Here is a 20,946-nt window from a genome sequence, read left to right on the forward strand (position 1 = left end):
TCAGTAGAGTTTGCAAGAGTGAGGGATGATGTTAATGAAACATAAGATTCTGATAGGGATTGAGAAGTTGGATGCTCACAAGAATGTTTGTCTAAGTGAGTGTATCTAGGAACTTGGAGAAATAATTTTATCATAAACAATGGGCCGTTTTGGACACAAATGAAGAGTAATTTCATCTTTTAAAGTGCAGAATTCCCTACCCCAGTGAACTATGAAGGTAGATTCATTGAATATAGTCAATGTGAGGATTGACAATTGTCCTGCCTTTCCTTCTCATAAGAATGTACCAAGATTGCACAAAACATGTTGTTAGGAGTGCAAATGTGTAAAATCTGTGTAAAATTATTTAGTAGAGATCTACGACAGTGCGCAAATGACTTCCAATTATTTAACATCTTGAAGATAATGTGGAGCTTTTCAGAGGTCTCCCCAGCGTTTAAGCAATTTGTTTATGCGTTTATGCAATGCAGTTTGCGCAAATCCTTCTAAACACAGTCTGGTTTGGAAGGGCAAGACAACAGTTTTCAAGATTCCGCTGCTGAGTCCCAACTGACCAAGTCGGACATGATCTCTCTGAGCAACAAGACACAAAGTGCTGGAGTAACTCAGCAGGTCAGGCAGCACCTCTGGAGAATATGGATAGGTGAAGTTTTGGGTCGAGACCCTTCTTCAGGCCGAGAGGGTCTTGACTCGAAGTTTCACCGATCCATGTTCTCCACAGATGCTGCCTGACTGGCTGAGTTACTCCAGCACTTTGTGTCCTTTTGTGTATTAACCAGCATCACCCTGAGCAAGCACATTAACTATTTCCGATCAATTCCAGCCTCTCCAAATCCAGATTAATCCTGCCCTAGATTTTTTTCAACAAATTCCATTTCACAGCCATTGGATTTACTATTTTATAATTATCCAGCTAATCCCAGCTGCCCAGTCATCTGGCACCTCTTATGGCCAAAGAAGATATTAATATTTCAGTCAGGGTCCCAAAGAAGCCGATGTTGCCGTGCATAGGGCAAGAAGATAGATGCTTCAAATGATTTGATAATTTGCAACTGGGAAATCATTTGTTGATAGGAATTGGTCCTACACATTTGTTTAAATAATCCCAAACATTATTCAGAATGTAGAAACAAAGAACTGCGGATGCTGGTTTATACCAAAGATAGAGATGTGGTGCTGGAGTAAAATATTAATTATTGTGTCATCCAACCCCCCCCACCCCCATTTGCCTGATAATTGTTCCTTGTCAATGTAGTAGAATTCCTTCTGTTGCTCATAAATTGTGGCTTTGCAGTGTTACCTGCAGTACCTTTGCAGCAGATGTGGGTGACTGTACACTTAAATTAATGTGTTCTGTCTAGCGAGGGTACTAAAAGTCACGGAATATTGGACAATTAGTTCTTCTGTGAGCAGTGGGTGGTGAGATAGGTTTCAAATCTCTTCAGCTCTATTCGGGAATGTACATTGTATATAATTTTATAATTTGTTTATCGTGGGTGTATTTCAATATTTAATTTAATCTACTTGTATTTCATCAGAGTTTTCACGCAATGGTCATGGTTTACAAAAAGATGTATCAGTTATTTAAGTATTAATATTGCCAATTCTCTGAAAATTAAGTCATATAACTCACCATCTTCCAGTTTGAAATATGTTAGGCATAATACCAAAATTAATTGGATCCAACCTAAGTGTTCTGACTTTCTTCCATGGTTCCCAACCAGTGCAAAAGCAAACATTGGGACTGGTCTAAATAAACCAGTGCAATAAAAAATTTGACTTCACCAGTAATTCGTGAATGTTCCAAACAAATTAAAACACTGTCACTTCCTGAATGTTTTTTGATTACTTTCTATTTAAATGCCTTTTCCATTGGAAGTACTAACTATTGCTGTATTAAAAATAAATGTATCTGTGAAAATGGTTCAAGCAACATGATGATAGAGTTTTTCTTCAAAAGAATATATCAATCTAAACGTTACCATCTTGAGTCAGTGGATTGCACAAAATTATATAAATATCCACAGTTCTATGGGGAAAAAAAATTCCCCAGGAACACAGTCAAAACGTATGCTTTGAAAAATTCAATCTGTATTAATACACATGTTTTTCTTTATGTAGGTGGACATCAATGAAACTTCCAGTGAAATGGTGCCAGCCCCAAAGTGCCAATCTTCCCAAGCATCGTCAACACAAGTGCACAATGGAGAGGTAGAAAGTAAACAACAAGAGATGGGGAACTCACAGCTGACTGGAGAAAAGAATGTTCCTGAAAATGGCGACCGTGGAAGATCTGTCCTTGAGGCTCAGAACTTGAAAGACCAAGAGTCCAATGAAGAAAGCACAAGTCTGGATGGGGACATAGAAATAGATTTGGAGATAGAGAATGGTTGTTACACCCCAAAGTATGGACAGGATTCTGAAAAAGGAGAAAATGAGAAACTGCCATCTGCTCTCAGAAAGAAGTACAAAAAGCGTCAAGTGGGGCCAGCTGAAAAAGGTTTGAACATTTTAATAAATGAACGTGCTTATATCTTCAGCACCATAATTGGACCTCAAAGGACCTATGGGTGCCCATATAAAATCATATCTATCAAATTCACTATTTGCCCAATTCTTTTGAGGTTTGTCAGAGTGTTGTTAAAGGTAGATACAAAATGCTGGAGTAACTCAGCGGGACAGGCAGCATTTCTGGAGAGAAGGAATGGGTGACGTTTCGGGTCGAGACCCTTCTTCTAAAAGGATTGTTAGAAAAGGATTGGCAGTTAAAAGATCTACTCCTTTTTTTCAATGCTACAAAGGTTGTTATACACACTTTAATTTTTCTAAAGCAAAATTGTGCTGGAAATTTAATGTGCTGAGTTGCAAGTAATGTTTGGGAAAATAATGCTTATATGGTTAAGCAATTCTTTGCTAAACTTTGTCCCAGTAGTTTGTGGTGTTGCTACTTGATTTTGACAGTGAATAAATGGGATTTGTCTTCTTGTTCACCACACTCGTTCATCCCAGAACTATTAATCATCAAGCACACACTTCAGTTAAACCATTATGGCTAATTTGTGGGATGGGCCACAGTGTTTGATTATTTGAGAGCTCTTTAACAGTACCATCTGGCCTTTGACATGCTGGTTGAAAAAATGTGAAGCCTGATTATTCACTTAACAGAAATCCTTTGTTGGTGCTTTTTGCTAAATATTAACACCTAGGTTTGCAAAGAGTCTATTATGACCTCCAATTCTCTCAACCATGTTACTGCATCTATAGTTGAAATAATGTTACCCATTTCGTAGCTGATCTGACTATGCACATCAGAATGTTTTTTTTCTATTTTACTACGTCATGTATTTGGGAATGATAAAGGAGGTTGTCATGAGAATCTTGTCATTGAATGGCAAGAAGGGCCGAATGGCCTACTCATGCCCCTATTGTCTATTCTTTTTAGTCTGTTGCCAAGATCAGAATCCTGTCTAAACTGAATTGATCTAAAAAATTATGGACAAGGACTTTGCAAGGAAATTAGACCATGCCATCCTCCATTTTTAGTTGTAGCAGATTGGGTACTGGAAAGCGAGACACAATAATGATAATTTCTGGTTCACTTTGTTCTGAAAATTCATCCATTCATCCACGTGTCACTCTTATCTTGTGTGATTTCTTCATCTTATGTCATTCAATTCATGTATTTCTCCCTGCAATATTCTAATTGAGGGACCAGTGGAGATTAAATCAAATTTTCATAAAAGCAAATATTGCTGGTCACAACTAAATCTTCACAGTGCAGCAATTTCTAAGCCTCTTATTTACCCTTCCATAGCCATAGTTTATATTAGAACTCTGTTTTGTTTGTGAGCTTTACTTCTTTAATTTCATTCAATAGTCTAGATTTATTATTGTTACATGTACCATGATAGTGAAAAGTTTTGTTTTGCTTGCTATCCAAACAGATCAGATATGCCATAGATCAGATATACCATACAATCACCAGGTGGCGCCAGCAATGGCTGCCTGGCCAACAGTCTGTCCCTTTCTTCGTTGTTTTTTTGTATGTGTTAAATTTATGTTTTTAGTATTCTTTAGCTTGTTTTATGTGGGGGGTGGGGGAGGGGGTTGGGGGAAACGTTTTCTAATCTCTTACCTCGACGGAGACGCGATTTTCTTCTGTATCGTATTTCTGATACGATACAGTTCCGCGCTGCGGCCTAACATCGAGGAGTTGGCGGCCTTTGCTGGAGACCCATTTCGAGAGCTCCACCGCGGGACTTTAACATCGCGGAGCTCGCGATCCCTTTGCCAAAGATTGACCTCTGAGCTCTACTGCAGGAGCCTGTGGACTTTTGACATCGCGGAGCTCGCGATCACTTTGACAGGGATCGACCACTGAGATCTACCGCGGAAGCCTGCGGACTTTAACATCGTGGAGCTCATGGTCTCTGGTCTCTGGTTCGGGAATTCCAAACCGCAAGAGCTTCGATCGCCCCGACGTGGTCACTTCAACAGCCGGCTGCGGGAGCTTCGATCGCCCCGACAGATGGTTCAAATGCCCCGAATGCGGGAGAAAAATGAGGGGAAAAGATTAAACTTTATTGCCTTCCATCACAGTGAGGAATGTGGGGAATCCGCTGTGGCGGATGTTTATGTTAATTTTTATGTAGTTGTGTGTCTTGTTGCTTTTTTTGTATGGCTGTATGGTAATTCGCATTTCACTGTACGTTAAATGGTGCACATGACAAAAAGACCTTTGAAACCTTTGAAACTTTTGAATAATCAAACTCATACCATAGATAGAGCATAGGGAAAGATATAGAGTGTAGAATATAGTTATCTGCATGGTAGCACATTGTAGACAAAGTTCAATGTCCAATGGGGTAGAGGTGAATCGGACAGTACCCTATCTTATGGAAGGATCATTCAGAACCCTGATAACAGAGGGGGACAGATGGTTTTAACCTACTAGTAATACTCCAAATTGCTGTCAATGTACATCTGCAAAGTGGAATATTATGAATATGAAAGTAGTCTAATGTCACAATGTCAGAAAAGCTGTAGTGGCTATGTCATTTGACCACTATCTATATCATGTATTGACAACTCATCTGTACTTGCCAGATTAACATAAAACGTGAGTTTTGCCAGCAGTCTTTTTGGAAGGAGAGAAATTTTAAAGGATTGTGTTGAGTGCAAAATAAAGAATAATGATAGCTTAAACAGACAATATATTTGACGTATTCGATGACTAAAATAGTTAAAGCAGTGACTAGCGGAGCGATATGGAGTAGGAAGTTTACAGGATTTATTTCTGGTTCTACACAAAATTAACAAATCCAGCCAGCATGGTTATCGGTGTACAATTGACCCTCATATAGCGAGGAGAAGGTGTCTTGCTTCCGTCAGTTGAATGTCCTTCAATGGCTTTAGCTGGAAATGTCCACATGATGAAATCATGTGAGACGAAAATTGGGCTCAGCTGTGTTAGCGCACGGTGTCAAGTAGACTGTCAAGTTTTGCTCTCTGGTCTGCAAAATGAAGGAATAGTGCATGCTTGAGATGTTGCCAACAGTACTGTGCCAGCAAGGAACCAACATGCTTGAGTGAATCACAGAGCAAATGAAAGAAAGTTGACAAGGAGAAAACAATATCTGTCAAATCTTCCATATTTGCAAAAATAGCAATATCTGCATTATAAATGCTGTACAGATGTTTAGATTGTACTTTCTCATGATATAATCATTGTGATATTGTATGATTTGTTTTGATTTCTGATTGCCTCAAAATATTATACTTTTCCCAATATTTTGCGTTTAGTTTTGTTCTGAAGCTAGGTTTCAAACCACTACAATAGGTAAGACAAAGATATGTAGAAGCAGATATGATGGTGGCATTTAAGAGGCTAGATATGCAGTGAATGGAGGGATATGGGTTATGTGCAAGCAGAGGAGATTAAATTGGCATTATATCCAGCACAGACATTGTGGGCTGAATGGCCTGTTCCTGTGCTGTTCTGTTCTTGTTTGCACTATACTTTGCCGTTTCTCGTAAATAATGGTGCAAAAGCCAGCCTGTTGAAACAAATTGATGTTGTTTCTCAATTTAATGTTGCTGAACAAATCTTGCAAACACTACAATTGCACAAACGAAAAAAAAAGGATCAGTTGGCTTACTGTCACTGGTTGCACCAGGGAATAGAGACCAACATGTTACTTTCTTTTATCTTTCACCACTTTTTATCACCACTAATCTTAAGAGATTATTGTTCGCATTCAGGAGAGAAAGTGTGTTCATCTTTATGAAGGCAAAGCATTGGTCTGGTGTGACAGTGCTGTTCACATTTATATAACATGTTAATGTCCTTTAAGGTAGAATGTTATGTAAAACAAACCTTGCACCCTTGAATTCGGGAAGAACAAACATTTACCAAGGCCATGTGAGAATCAACTGACCTGAAGAGAGGTTTTAACGTAGCTTAGTTTAAACTAATACAGCGTGGAAATAGGTCCTTCGGCCAACGAGTCCTTCCCGATCAGCGATACCCGCATATTAACACTATCCTACACACACTAGAGATGATTACACTCATACCAAGCTAATTAACCTACAAACCTGTACGTCTTTGGAGTGTGGGAAGAAACCGAAGATCTCAGAAAACGCAAGCGGCCACGGGTAGAATGGACAAACTCCATACAGACAGCCCACGTAGTCGGGATTGAGCCCAGGTCTCCGGCGATGCAAGGCAGCAACTCTACCGTTGCACTACCGTGTTGCCCGTTTTGTGGAGAATGTAACCATACTGTGCCAGTTCCTGTGACAATACAGGAGTTCGAGCAGAAAACGTGCTTGAAGGGACCGTTTTGAGCAGTCTGGAAAAAAAAATCTGAAATGAATACTATTTCCACAGGATCAATGTTAAAATACTATGCAGCTGATTTTGTGGCAGAATTATGTTGTTGGCAGCAAGTACCTGACACAAACCACGTATAACAATGTAACTGATGCCGTTACAGTGGAGCAGGAAGCATAGGTGGGAATAACTGCAATTATCCAGTGTCATGTTCTACTGTCATAATTATTGTAACAAAATTGGTTAAAGAAATTCAAGCCCATCATAACATTAATTTATTTTTTAAACCTTGAAAGACTTCTGAAAAGTTTGTGCTTCCACAGAAAACCACACTCTGAACGAGAAAATAGGTGATTGCAGTCAGTGTCAATGGGAAAGTTAAATAAGGGGAGAATGGAGGACAGGAGGAAAATGAGTGTTGCATATGCCTTACCATGTATCTATTGTTTGTGAATCTGATTACAGTATAAACACTTCCAATATGTGCTCATAACAGAAAAGTCACTTGCATCAACAACACAAATGTCATGTGAACTGAAATCTATTAATAACATCATCAACCTGAAATGATGACAGCGGAAATTGGAGGAACAGCACCTCATATTCCGTCTGGGGACCTTGCGTCCGTATGGCATTAACATTGAATTCTCCCAATTTTGCTAGCCCTTGCTGTCTCCTCCCCTTCCTTAACCCTCTAGCTGTCTCCTCCCACCCTCCCATCCGCCCGCCCTCGGGCTCCTCCTCCTCTCCTTTTCCTTCTTTCTCCCCCCCCCACCCCCCATCAGTCTGAAGAAGGGTTTCGGCCCGAAACGTCGCCTATTTCCTTCGCTCCATAGATGCTGCTGCACCCGCTGAGTTTCCCCAGCAATTTTGTGTACCGTCGATATTCCAGCATCTGCAGTTCCCTTTTGAACATGATGTCAGTCTTATCAGGTAAATAGGTTATTGCAATACTGGTGACAAATAGGATGCTCATACTATTCTCATGTCAACTCCGAAATTAGGTGTTTACTAAAGAGCAATATTTTGAGACAGTTCATGAAAAATACTGAAATGTTCATGTCTTAAATGGAAAACACCACGTTAAACTTGAAAGTTCAGCAGAAGTTCTATTTGCAGTAACTCGTTGGCTCACATGCAGTTTGGAATAGTTCCAGTTAATCCTAGAATGATGAAAGGGAGATCATCAAACCTTAAATGGCTACTTACAGGAGACCATACAAGGAGTCACAATATATTCACTAAAATAAAATCATACTGTGCTGCTTATTACAGAATGTGCCAAGGGACATATTCAAGTTCTTAATGCCTCACAAAGAAAAATAAATCCAACTACTCTGAGCTCGATGGCTAATGTTACTTCTGTTTAAAATTTATATCTGGAAGAATTGAGGGACTCCCGGGTGGTCGAGCTTGATCCTTAATTTACAAATGGCTTAATACACAATTTCTCCTTTATAAGATGATATAAATTGTCTTAAGTTTCCAAAATATGCGTTGTAAAAATTATAAAGAAAAACATGGGGAATAATGCAGATCTTGGAAAACTGAAATGTGGAAAGAGATTATTGGAAGTACACAGAAGTTGAATCAGCATTTGCATAAAGAGAATGCATGTCAAGGGAATTGTTTAATTTGCCAACAGTAACCATTGGAAAATATTAAACAGATAATGTTGAAATCTTTTGCTTGGCTAGGCTTCTGAAAACATGGGATTCAATAAAAAGGGTGCTTATAGAAAGAAATCCACAGTAAATAAATCAAACCAATAGCGTAAATTGGTTTCAGAAGTTCTTCTTGTGGAACTTTCATATACTGTAGCTTAAAATGTAACTGCTACAATGCTTCAATCTGTGAGCAAATGATTTCTGCCAGGGCAAATTTACGTAGGAGCTTTTTGTTTTTGTGGGAAGTGCCCTGACAATTTGCTTCCAAAGCATAGCTTGATATTTCTGTTACTTTCTGATGAGTGACACAGTCAGAAATTACCTGTTTTCATTATTTTGCCCTGAATTGTAACAGGGATTTGCTCTGTTACAATTCGGAGCAAAATCATTTGCAAGTTTGGGGCAACTTTTAAAAAGCGACTCCTTTCAAAATATAGCCCTTTAGCAGTAGAAATGTGATTACCTCAGTTTGAAACAATTACAGTGCCCTCCATAATGTTTGGGACACATGGCTTCACAGGCATTTGTAATTGCTCAAGTGTGTTTAATTGCCTCCTTAATGCAGGTATAAGGGAGCTCTCAGCACCTCGTCTTTCCATAGTCTTTGGAAACTTTTATTGCAGTTTATCAACAAGGGGACCAAAGTTGTGCCAATGGAAGTCAAAGAAGCCACTATGAGACTGAGAAACAAGAATAAAACTGTTAGAGACATCAGCCAAACCTTCGTCTTACCAAAATCAACTGTTTGTAACATCATTAAGAAGAAAGAGAGCACTGTTGAGCTTACTAATCGCAAAGGGACTGGCAGGCCAAGGAAGACCTCCACAGCTGATGACAGAAGAATTCTCTCTATAATAAAGAAAAAACCCAAACACCTGTCCGACAGATCAGAAACACTCTTCAGGAGTCAGGTGTGGATTTGTCAATGACCACTGTCCGCAGAAGACATCATGAACAGAAATACAGAGGCCACACTGCAAGATGCAAACCACTGGTTAGCCGCAAAAATAGGATGGCCAGGTTACAGTTTGCCAAGAAGCACTTAAAAGAGCATCACAGTTCTGGAAAAAGGTCTTGTGGACAGATGAGATGAAGATTAACTTTTATCAGAGTGATGGCAAGAGCAATGTCTGAAGGAGAGAAGGAACTGCCCAATATCCAATGCATACCACCTCATCTGTGAAACACGGTGGTAGTGGTGTTGTGGCATGGGCTGCTGAAGGTACTGGCTCACATATCTTCATAGATGATACAACTGCTGATGGTAGTAGCATAATGAATTCTGAAGTGTATAGACACATCCTATCTGCACATCAGGTTCAAACAAATGCCTCAAAACTCATTGACCGGCGGTTCACATTCTACAGCAAGACAAAGATCCCAAACATACTGCTGAAGCAACAAAGGAGCTTTTCAAAGCTTAAAAAATGGTCAATTTGTGAGTGGCCAAGTCAATCACCCGATGTGAACCAAATTGAGCATGCCTTTTATATGCTGAAGAGAAAACTGAAGGGGACTAGCCCCCAAAACAAGCATAAGCTGCCATACAAGATGGCTGCTAAACAGGCCAGGCAGAGCATGATCAGAGAATACCAGAGAATACCAGCAACTGATGATGTCCATGAATCGCAGACTTCAAGCAGTCATTGCATGCAAAGGACATGCAACAAAATATTAAACATGACTACTTTCATTTACATGACATTGCTGTGTCCCAAACATTATGGTGCCCTGAAATGGGGGGACTATCTATAAACACTGCTGTAAATCTTACATGGTGAAATCAAATTGTATAAAAATGGCCTTTACTAAAATCTGACAATGTGGACTTAACCACATGTGATTTTTTTCTATTACAAATCTCAAATTGTGGAGTACAGAGGCAATGATGGGTCTTTGTCCCAAACATTATGGAGGGCACTGCAACTTAAAATGTAACTGCTACAATGCTTCCATGACAATTTGCTTCCAAAGCATAGTTTGATATTTCTGTTACTTTCTGATGAGTGACACTGTCAGAAATGACCCATTTTCATTATTTTGCACTGAATTGTACCAGGGATTTGCCCTGTTACAATAAGCGAGATCGGTATACCGACTGCGCATGCCCAGGTCATAGGTCACTTGAGAAAAACATTCTCGGCAGCTGAGCCGCTGCATGTATACAGACCCACACCTCATCCGTAGCCAGGACCGAACCGGGTCTCCGGCACTGCAAGCGCTGCCGAACCGCCACTGGAGTTAGCGGCATTATATCTCCCTTCTCCTCTGGTCCATGCAGAAATCCCAGCAGTGACCATCTAATGAATCACGGTCCGGTCCACCTCAGCCTGGGTGTATGGGTTCCATTCTCTCTCGGGCTGCCCTCCCAGGTTACACAGGGTTATTATACAGGGGAGAAGCCCTCTCCTGCATAACCCCAAGAGGCAGATTTGTGAGCGGAGTCTCACTACCGTCCCTGTCCTCCACCCCCCCCACCGAGTGCTCCATCCCCGTCTGGGGGCAACCCCAGACCGACAGGACACCGGCCCGGAACAGCGGCAGCCCCAGGCCCACAACCTGTGCGGAGAAGAAGCGCCAACTCCAGCCCAACTCCGCTCCAACTCCTGAAGGACCCGCCCCCCAACGGGCCGGGAACCGCCAGCCGCACCTCCCGTCCCACCCAGCGGCCATCGGTCAACCCCCCCGGCGCTGGTGAAAGCCGAGCACCAGCCATCAACGGGTACACACACAAAATGCTGCAGCAACTCAGCAGGCCAGGCAACATCTCTGGAGAAGGGTCTCGAACTGAAACGTCACCTTTTCCTTTTCTCCAAAGATGCTGCCCGTCCCGCTGTGCATCCTCATCGATCCCCGCCGGCACCGAGGGGGCCAACCGACAGCCACTGGACAAGGCGAGAGGTGCAGCCCACAGTCCTTGGCCTGCCGGAGAACAGGCCCCCCAGGAGCTGGAGCCGAGCCGAGCCAGAGCCAACACCTCCCCCCTTTGACAAATCCCATGATTCCTTGCATTTTCGAAATACCGAACTCAATCATTTGCAAGTTTGGGGCAACTTTTAAAAAGCGACTCCTTTCAATATTTAGCCCTTTATCAGTAGAAATGTGATTACCTCAGTTTGAAATAATTACTGTTTCATGTGACTTCATCCTGCCGAATAGTTTAATACCAATTTAAATGACTATGTTTGGATTTGGTTAACAGAAAACAAAAAGCTGGTAGTCTTCCTTGTAATGATTCACTGAATTTAAGGAAAGATCATTTAGAAATAATAAGGTTTTGTTGTGGTACTTTGGTTTTAGAGCTAAGTATTTTAGTAGGTCATCCAAATAGTGCCCTGTAGTGCTAAATTTACTTTGAGGGAAAATCAATCTTTTACATCCCTAAATAGCTATTCAAGGCAGGTTTTGAGGTTTTCATTATATTGGAAGCGCATATTGCTTTGGTTTTTTTAACAAAAATAAAAAACCTGAGTGTTAGAGCAAGTGTTTCATTGAACATGTGATATAGCTGTACACTTTATTGAAGAATAAAGAAGTGCAGAGGAAATTTCCACATATAAATGTTGACTATAATATCAATGGTGAAGGAGCACACTGATAACAAAGAGACCAAGGTTTAACATTGAGGAGTCAGACAACAGGATAATGAGCCCTTTGAGTTCCAAAGTTGAATCCACCCTCAGAATGGAAATACATGTTTCTCAAATCCCCTCTAAATATCTTACTCCTTTGTGTCCTCTCTTCACACGCCTACTTACTTTATTTTTAAGTTCCCCTGAACATTCTGTTGGAGCCTCACCTGCATTTACAGTATAATTTTCCAAATGACCTTATCTTTTTGGGTCATGTCTCTCTTGACACATAATATGAATCTTAATAAGATATTTCTGTTAAGATTTTGTTAACAATTCTATCCTGGTAATTTTTCTTGGCTATGCAATTTCATCTTTTGAGTGCTAATAATCCATTGCAGCTGACAAAATATTCTCATGTCCTTTAAACATAGAAACATTGCTATTTACAGCACTGAGACCATGGTGTTCATGCCATCTGTAAAAGAGGCATTTAAACAAATCCTATTTTCCATTTATAGTTAACAACCATGAACCTTTATGGGCATCAAGAGCTCATCCAATTACTTAATAATTATGGCTATCTGGCTTCCCACCCTATCAAACAGCTAATCCCAGACCCTCACTGCTCTCCAGATGAAAATATTTTTGCAACTCTACTTTAGGACTATGCTTCCCAGGTGCTGATCTCTCCACAAAGGGGCTTAATTAAACTTCAATCATATCATACATCCCACCAAATCTCCCCTTGGAAGCTGCCGTTCCAAAATAAACAACCCCAGATTAGCCAAGTTTTTCTTGTGACTAATCTTCTCCATTTTTGGCAACATTTTCTTAAATCATCTCTGTTTACTCTCCAGTACAATCTTCAGATTGTGATGAGAACTTTATGCAGTATTGTAATATTTTTCATTTTTTATACAACTATAACATGATTAACCTTTTATGTACCATAACCAATAACCATATAACCATATAACATATAACAATTACAGCACGGAAACAGGCCATCTCGGCCCTACAAGTCCGCGCCGAACAATTTTTTTCCCTTAGTCCCACCTGCCTGCACTCATACCATAACCCTCCATTCCCTTCTCATCCATATGCCTATCCAATTTATTCTTAAATGATACCAACGAACCTGCCGCCACCACTTCCACTGGAAGCTCATTCCACACCGCTACCACTCTCTGAGTAAAGAAGTTCCCCCTCATGTTACCCCTAAACTTCTGTCCCTTAATTCTGAAGTCATGTCCTCTTGTTTGAATCTTCCCTATTCTCAAAGGGAAAAGCTTGATCACATCAACTCTGTCTATCCCTCTCATCATCTTAAAGACCTCTATCAAGTCCCCCCTTAACCTTCTGCGCTCCAGAGAATAAAGACCTAACTTATTCAACCTATCTCTGTAACTTAGTTGTTGAAACCCAGGCAACATTCTAGTAAATCTCCTCTGTACTCTCTCTATTTTGTTGACATCCTTCCTATAATTGGGCGACCAAAATTGTACACCATACTCCAGATTTGGTCTCACCAATGCCATCCTCACCAATAAAAGGAAAGATCCCATACATCGCCTCGACCGTTGTATTTGTCAGTCCTGTTCTTGTCCAGGATCATTAGGATCCTCGAGGTCAAGGTCACTCGTCTTTTAAACTTTCTATCAAACTATAATTATTGTGCGTTTCTGTGCCTTGCTGGTCCTTGTTTGTCCTGCTCAAATGTATTACCTCAGACCTGTTCACTTTTTTGCCCACCTAACCATCCATTGATATACTTCTGGTCTCAGCAGCCATCATCCTCATCATCAACCACACAGTCAATGGCAATTGTAAACTTCTAAATTATAACCTCTGCATTTAGGACTGAGATGAGGAAAAACTTTTTCACCCAGAGAGTTGCGAATCTGTGGAATTCTCTGCCACAGAGGCAGTGGAGGCCAATTCACTGGATGTTTTTCAAGAGATAGTTGGATTTAGCTATTTGGGCTCACAGAATCAAGGGATATGGGGAGAAAGCAGGAACAGGTTACTGATTTTGGATGATCAACCATGATTATATTGGCTCGAAGGGCTGAATGGCCTTCTCCTGCACCTATTTTCTATGTTTCTGTTTAACTCCCAAATTATTTAGAGCTTCCAGAAAAACCAAGGGACATTGCATAACATTATATAAATCATCCTTTCTGTCACTGTTGAGCATTTTCATTTGCTTCCTTCAGCTGAGCAAAGTTTGGATCTAAATTTCCTTTGGTTATCACAAGCTTTTACTTTCCTGATTATTTTACCATGTGCAATATTCTGTCAGGGTTACGTACAAAATTCTGACATGACTCAACCATCTGGATACCAAGAGGATATTACTCCTGGTTGGTGGGTCTAGAACTACTGGCCAACGATAGGGTAGAACATATAGGACTGAGATGAAAATTATTCACAAGAATGTTATTGGAACTAGAGGATTATGAGGAGATTAGGAGAAGTTTGGGTCTTTTTCTCCCTGGAGACTGAGGGACCTGGCATGACTCTATATTTAAGAAGAAGGTAGAGATCTCCAGGCACAAAAGCATCACAATGTATGAGGAGAAATTTGAATATGGTCTTCAGATACGAGGATCAGCTAGAATCATATTGACTGGCAGAGCAGCATTGAAGGGACCAATGGCCAACTGCATTATTTTTAATGTCCATTTCCATACAGGACATTTTGAAACTTAATTGAATGCAGAGCAAAGCAGGTGCAATGCATTTATTGCCCTTCATTGTTACCTATTGAGTGGTCTGGGTGAATTTCTGGGCTGATATGAGGCTTGGGGGAAGGTGGGTTGGGTATTATTTGTTAATGTAGTCAATGGGGGATGGATGTAGTGATTGGAACTATGGTGAGATTGGGGAACTGTAAAACCACGAGTAAAACACGATGTGCTGGAGTAACTGAGCAGGTCAGTCAGCTCCTGTGGAGGACTTGGACAGTTGACGTTTCTGGTTGGGACCCTTCTTCAGACGGGTAAAAGTATGGGTCTTACCTTGGTCATATCCCAGTCAAGTGTCATGCTTCGAAGACTTGTTTATCCCAATTGTTTGCAATGATGGTCCTTTCTATGACAACTTTGTATCATTTCTCCAGAGATTCATAAGAAGAATGAATTGGCATTGACAACAAATTCTCAAGTGCAACTCATGCCAGGAAAAGATAATACAAATTTCTGGTGTGATAAAAAACTATCTATAAATGGTTATCACATTTCCCCCTGCATTTTCTTTTACTGAGCGCCATGTAATCTCATCGTCTATATTAACTCGAAGGTAGACAAAAATGCTGGAAAAACTCAGCGAGTGAGGCAGTATCTATGAAGCGAAGGAAATAGGCAACGTTTCGGGTCGAGACTCTTCTTCAGACTATTAACTCTACTGCTGTAAATGACTGCTTCACAGAGGTTAATGGTAAGAAGACAGAAAGGAGAATTGATGGGCATGTCTGAGAAAGAACACATTATGGGATATAAGGAATTAAGAATCGGGTGGAATGGGATGAATGGGATTATTCCCTTGGAAACCAGGATCGACCTGACTGAAGGCCAGCTGCAGTGTGTGTGTTCACAATTATAAAAAGAACAAATTATATACTTTGTTTCAAGCACTTTAAGCACTTGTGCCTACAATCTGCTTTACTTTCCTCCCTCAACACTTGCATGTGTTATCAGTGGCTTTTCAGTTGAAGTTTAAACATTGTAGCCGCAAAAAGTAAACCTCCTGATAAACATTGTTTTCTCTGCTTTGAGGCAGCGTTGCCCAAGAGAAACAATGGTAAATTCAAGTAACATTTTTGTATTTGCATGAGCATTGTTTCACAAAAGGCAGGCATGTGGTGAGAGGTAGATTCTCCTGACCGTGAACTATATTTGGTGTCAAATACTTACTTTCGTGCTGATTTGAGGTTAAGCTTGAACTTTGCATATTCTTGTTATCTGCCTGACTGAATGTTTAAAAGACCGTTAAACCTTTTATTAGGCTACATTTCTTGTGTTATTGATTTACAGAGTGTCACAATGACAAATACCAGTATGGAGCAAAATGGTTTGATTTACTCAAGCCTAGTCTAAGTGCCTTTATCAGTTTTAAACATGAAAAAAGACACAAAGTGCTGGAGTAACTCAGTGGGTCGGGCAGCGTCTCTGGAGAACATGAATAAATGTTGTTTCAGGTCGGGGACTTTAGTTCATGTACTTTGTGCTCATAACAGGAAAATATTTCAGAGTTTATAATTTTTCCACACAGCCAGCATATCATAATAAACGCATTTCCTGTGGCAGTGGATTGTCTAGCAGGCACTTTTATATGCTATTTGCTTCAATCACCTTGCTACCCTGCTAATGTCTGAGGAAGATGGTTCCAGTAAGTCGTCTTTAAGCATGCATGTTAAAGCGGCAGTGTGGCAGAGTGGTAGAGTTGCAGCCTTACAGCAAATGCAGCGCCCAGCGACCCGGGTTCGATCCAGACCATGGGTGCTGTCTGTACGGAGTATGTTAGTTCTCCCCTTGACCTGCGTGGGTTTTCTCCGAGATCTTCGGTTTCCTCCCAAACTCCAAAGACGTACAGGTATGTTGGTTAATTGGCTTGATAAATGTAAAAATTGTCCCTTATGTGTGTAGGATAGTGTTAATATGCGGGGATCACTGGTCGGTAGGCCAAAGGGCCTGTTTCCGCGCTGTATCTCTAAACTAAAGTAAACTAAACTAAAACTGCATCTGCTTTTTACGCAGCTTGTGTTCAGGCCTCTTTTATTCACGTAATTTATAATCAGGATGGAGTTAGGTCTCAGCTGCTTTCATTGAAATCTTGTGGCCCTGAACTCTGGCTCTCCCTATCTCTCACGTTGGCTCAGATACTATACTCGTGAAGATGCTGCTTCTGGAGCTGCTCTCATCCTGAGGTTGGCAGCAAGAAGTGACACTTGGTTATGGATGTTCGTTGCTCGATTGTAGATAAGAAGATGCTTGAACTGATGGTGAAATGATTGATTTTTTTCAGCTTTTATGGATGAAGAGACTGTGATTGATTTATATAAAATGCATTTAGGGAATCAGTTTGTGGCACATTTTGTGCTCAGAGGTGGTGTTTAATCAAATAGCACAGAGAAAGCACAATGTTCTTTAAGTCAGACAGCATCCATGGAGAACAGTTTATACATGAGCTCAATTATATCATCAGGTAGGAAATGTAGATTGAACATTTTTTTCCAAGATGTAGGGAAAGTGGTCGTGGAGAAGAGGACATAAGGGAAGGTCAACAATATGGTGTGGATGAAGAGAGATTAAATGATAGAAGTGATGGAGCCAGCGACAGAGCCAGCAACCAACAAAACATAGGTCTGCAAAAGACGTAAATAGCAAAAAGAAAACGGATGAAATTATGCAAAAATATCGATCACAAAATGTAAATTCACACCTTTTTTTGTAGGGCAACAAATTGTTTTAGAATGTTCCATACACATGATATGCAGACATGTATCTGGGAATGCAGGGCAGTGGTCATCTGTGGTCATTCATCTTACAATATGGTGTGACTTGTATAAAACTAATTTTCTCATGCATAACTCAAAAACGGCACCACCCGCTCATAGAAGCAGGCCCTCAAGACGAATACTTACAAAATCCTTAAGGGGTTGGACAGGCTAGATGCAGGAAGATTATTCCCGATGTTGGGGAAGTCCAGAACAAGGGGTCACAGTTTAAGGATAAAGGGGAAGTCTTTTAGGACCGAGATGAGAAAATCATTTTTTACACAGAGAGTGGTGAATCTGTGGAATTCTCTGCCACAGAAGGTAGTTGAGGCCAGTTCATTGGCTATATTTAAGAGGGAGTTAGATGTGGCCCTTGTGGCTAAAGGGATCAGGGGGTATGGAGAGAAGGCAGGTACAGGATACTGAGTTGGATGATCAGCCATGATTATATTGACTGGCGGTGCAGGCTCGAAGGGCCGAATGGCCTACTCCTGCACCTATTTTCTATGTTTCTATCTCTGCTGCAATGTTTTTAGCCACAGGTGCAAATTAGTGTAAACCTCTCCAGGATTCAGAGCAAAAAAAACAGTTTCAGTACCGCTCCTTCACAAGGGAACCTGTCATAAATAAGTGCCACCTGCGTCAGGTGATGTGAATAGAACATTGTCAACAATTAAAATCCTTGCATCTGTGAAGGTCACTGCTATAGATTTTCACGCGATTGGATCTATCCAGGCCCTCCCAGAGGGGCCCATCTCTTAGAGAAGCCTGTTTTCCTGTTCTTAAGTGCCGTGACAATTATCAAATGCCATGTCAAATGCTTGTAGTTCATATTTTTCAACACGAGCAGGAAACATAAAATGGACAGGGCCCAACATTTCCACAGGATGCAGAGTTCTTGGCGGTTTCTTCAAATCAATCCAATGTAACTTGAAACTTTAGATACAATGAACTGCTGATGCTGGTTTACGATAAAAGACACAAAGTGCTAGGCTAACTTGGTAGATCAGGCAGCAAAGTGTGGAAAGGAGGGGCGGGGATCAGGGGGTATGGAGAGAAGGCAGGTACAGGATACTGAGTTGGATGATCAGCCATGATCATATTGAATGGCGGTGCAGGCTCGAAGGGCCGAATGGCCTACTCCTGCACCTATTTTCTATGTTTCTATGTTTTTGCAAACTGCGGGCTATGGATCCACTGCAGGTGGATACCAATTTCATTTTCTCTTTGCACTGCCCACCAACCTGGCTTCCGTCTTTTGAACCGCAGTCTCACCACCCCCGCATGTTGTTTTTAAGCTCCTTTGACTGTATTTCCCCCACACCCCCTCAATCTAATATACATGAATGATCTGGATCTGGATGAGGGATTCAAGATCGTGAAGATCACAGATGGCAGTAAGATTGGCAGAGCTGTTAACAGTGTGGAAGGAAATCTGAGACTGCAATGAGATATCAATGTGTTGTTGAAATGGGCAGAAGAATGTCAGATTGAGTTTAATCCAGCCAAATGTGGGGTAATGCATTTTGGGAGTACTAATGAGGCTGGGATTTACACCATGAATGTTAGGACCTGAGGGAGGATTAAACAACCTAAGGACCTTTGTGTACAAGACCATAGAACCTCAAAGGTAGCAACAAAAGTAGACAACATGGTTAGGGGATACCAACTTTCATTATTTGTGGCATTGAGGACAAAAGTAGGATGATTATGCTCCAACTGTATAAAACCTTGGTCAGATCTCAGCTGAAGTATGTGTAGTTCTGGTCGCCAAGGAGTAGGAAGGATATAATTGTGCCTGAGCGGGTTCAGTGGGGATTCACCAGTTTGTTGCTTGGGATGGAGTAGTTTTCATTGTCGTATAAATACATTTGTGATGTAAAGTATCACTTCTTGTCGACTGTTGCATAAATCTGTAATGTATCTGTCTTTATTTTTTGAAGTCTCCGTTCAGTATATTGAACATCTTTGTGATTGGCTAAATTGATTGACGCAGATAAAAGGTATCACGGACTGTTACAAAAACAATGGAGAAAAGTGAAGATGTTATCACCATAATTTTAGTGTTCTCCTTGATCATGGAAATGTTGCTAAAGGATTAGAGAATTGCTAGCTTTGCTCAAAAAGGGTGGAAGTAACAAATCAACTAATAATAGACCAGTTAGTTTAACATTATGTTGGCTAGTTATTAAATCAGTTCTGAACAATATTATAAACCAGACGGACAATTTAAATGTCACTCTGATTATAAGGGAATGGCATGCACGACATACTTGTTCGAATTTTTCAAGGCATTAACAAGGAAGATAAATTAGAAAAGTGAAGTTGATTTGTTTCCACAGATCTGAGCAAAATATTACTTGCAACGGATCAAAAATTTAAAAGCCGTTTTGATCCAGGGGAGATGGCAGATTGGATCCATATAACCATATAACCATATAACAATTACAGCACGGAAACAGGCCATCTCGGCCCTACAAGTCCGTGCCGAACAACTTTTTTCCCTTAGTCCCACCTGCCTGCACTCATACCATAACCCTCCATTCCCTTCTCATCCATATGCCTATCCAATTTATTTTTAAATGATACCAACGAACCTGCCGCCACCACTTCCACTGAAAGCTCATTCCACACCGCTACCACTCTCTGAGTAAAGAAGTTCCCCCTCATGTTACCCCTAAACTTTTGTCCCTTAATTCTGAAGTCATGTCCTCTTGTTTGAACCTTCCCTATTCTCAAAGGGAAAAGCTTGTCCACATCAACTTTGTCTATCCCTCTCATCATTTTAAAGACCTCTATCAAGTCCCCCCTTAACCTTCTGTGCTCCAGAGAACAAAGACCTAACTTATTCAACCTACCTCTGTAACTTAGTTGTTGAAACCCAGGCAACATTCTAGTAAATCTCCTCTGTACTCTCTCTATTTTGTTGACATCCTTCCTATAATTGGGCGACCAAAATTGTACACCATACTCCAGATTTGGTCTCACCAATGCCTTGTACAATTTTAACATTACATCCCAGCTTCTATACTCAATGCTCTGATTTATAAAGGCTAGCATACCAAAAGCTTTCTTTACCACCCTATCTATATGAGATTCCACCTTCAAGGAACTATGCACGGTTATTCCCAGATCCCTCTGTTCAACTGTATCTTCAATTCCCTACCATTTACCATGTACGTCCTATTTTGATTTGTCCTGCCAAGGTGTAGCACCTCACATTTTATTTTTTTTTACTCAGAGTAGAAAGCAAAGAGTGGAGGTGACTGGATGTTTGTGCAACTAAAAGGCTGTATTCAGTGGGGTTCAGTACACAGTTCCTTTCTGATTATATTGTAGTATGCCAGTAATTTAGGCCTAAAGGTGTATTTT

At 40.7% G+C, this 20,946-nt stretch overlaps 1 protein-coding gene across 14 annotated transcripts in view; it reads left to right on the plus strand.

The window, feature by feature from the left end:
- The window catches only part of dnmt3a (DNA methyltransferase 3 alpha), a 420,321-nt gene that overhangs the window by 180,673 nt on the left and 218,702 nt on the right, over nucleotides 1–20,946 (plus strand). For all 14 annotated transcript variants that reach the window (XM_033021452.1, XM_033021451.1, XM_033021454.1 and 11 more), the window contains one exon: nucleotides 2,122–2,500. In XM_033021452.1, coding sequence (XP_032877343.1) covers nucleotides 2,122–2,500 — 379 coding nt within the window. The remainder of the gene's footprint in view (nucleotides 1–2,121; nucleotides 2,501–20,946) is intronic.

Source organism: Amblyraja radiata, chromosome 5 (assembly GCF_010909765.2).
Source record: "Amblyraja radiata isolate CabotCenter1 chromosome 5, sAmbRad1.1.pri, whole genome shotgun sequence".
In the NCBI taxonomy this organism is placed as follows: domain Eukaryota; kingdom Metazoa; phylum Chordata; class Chondrichthyes; order Rajiformes; family Rajidae; genus Amblyraja; species Amblyraja radiata.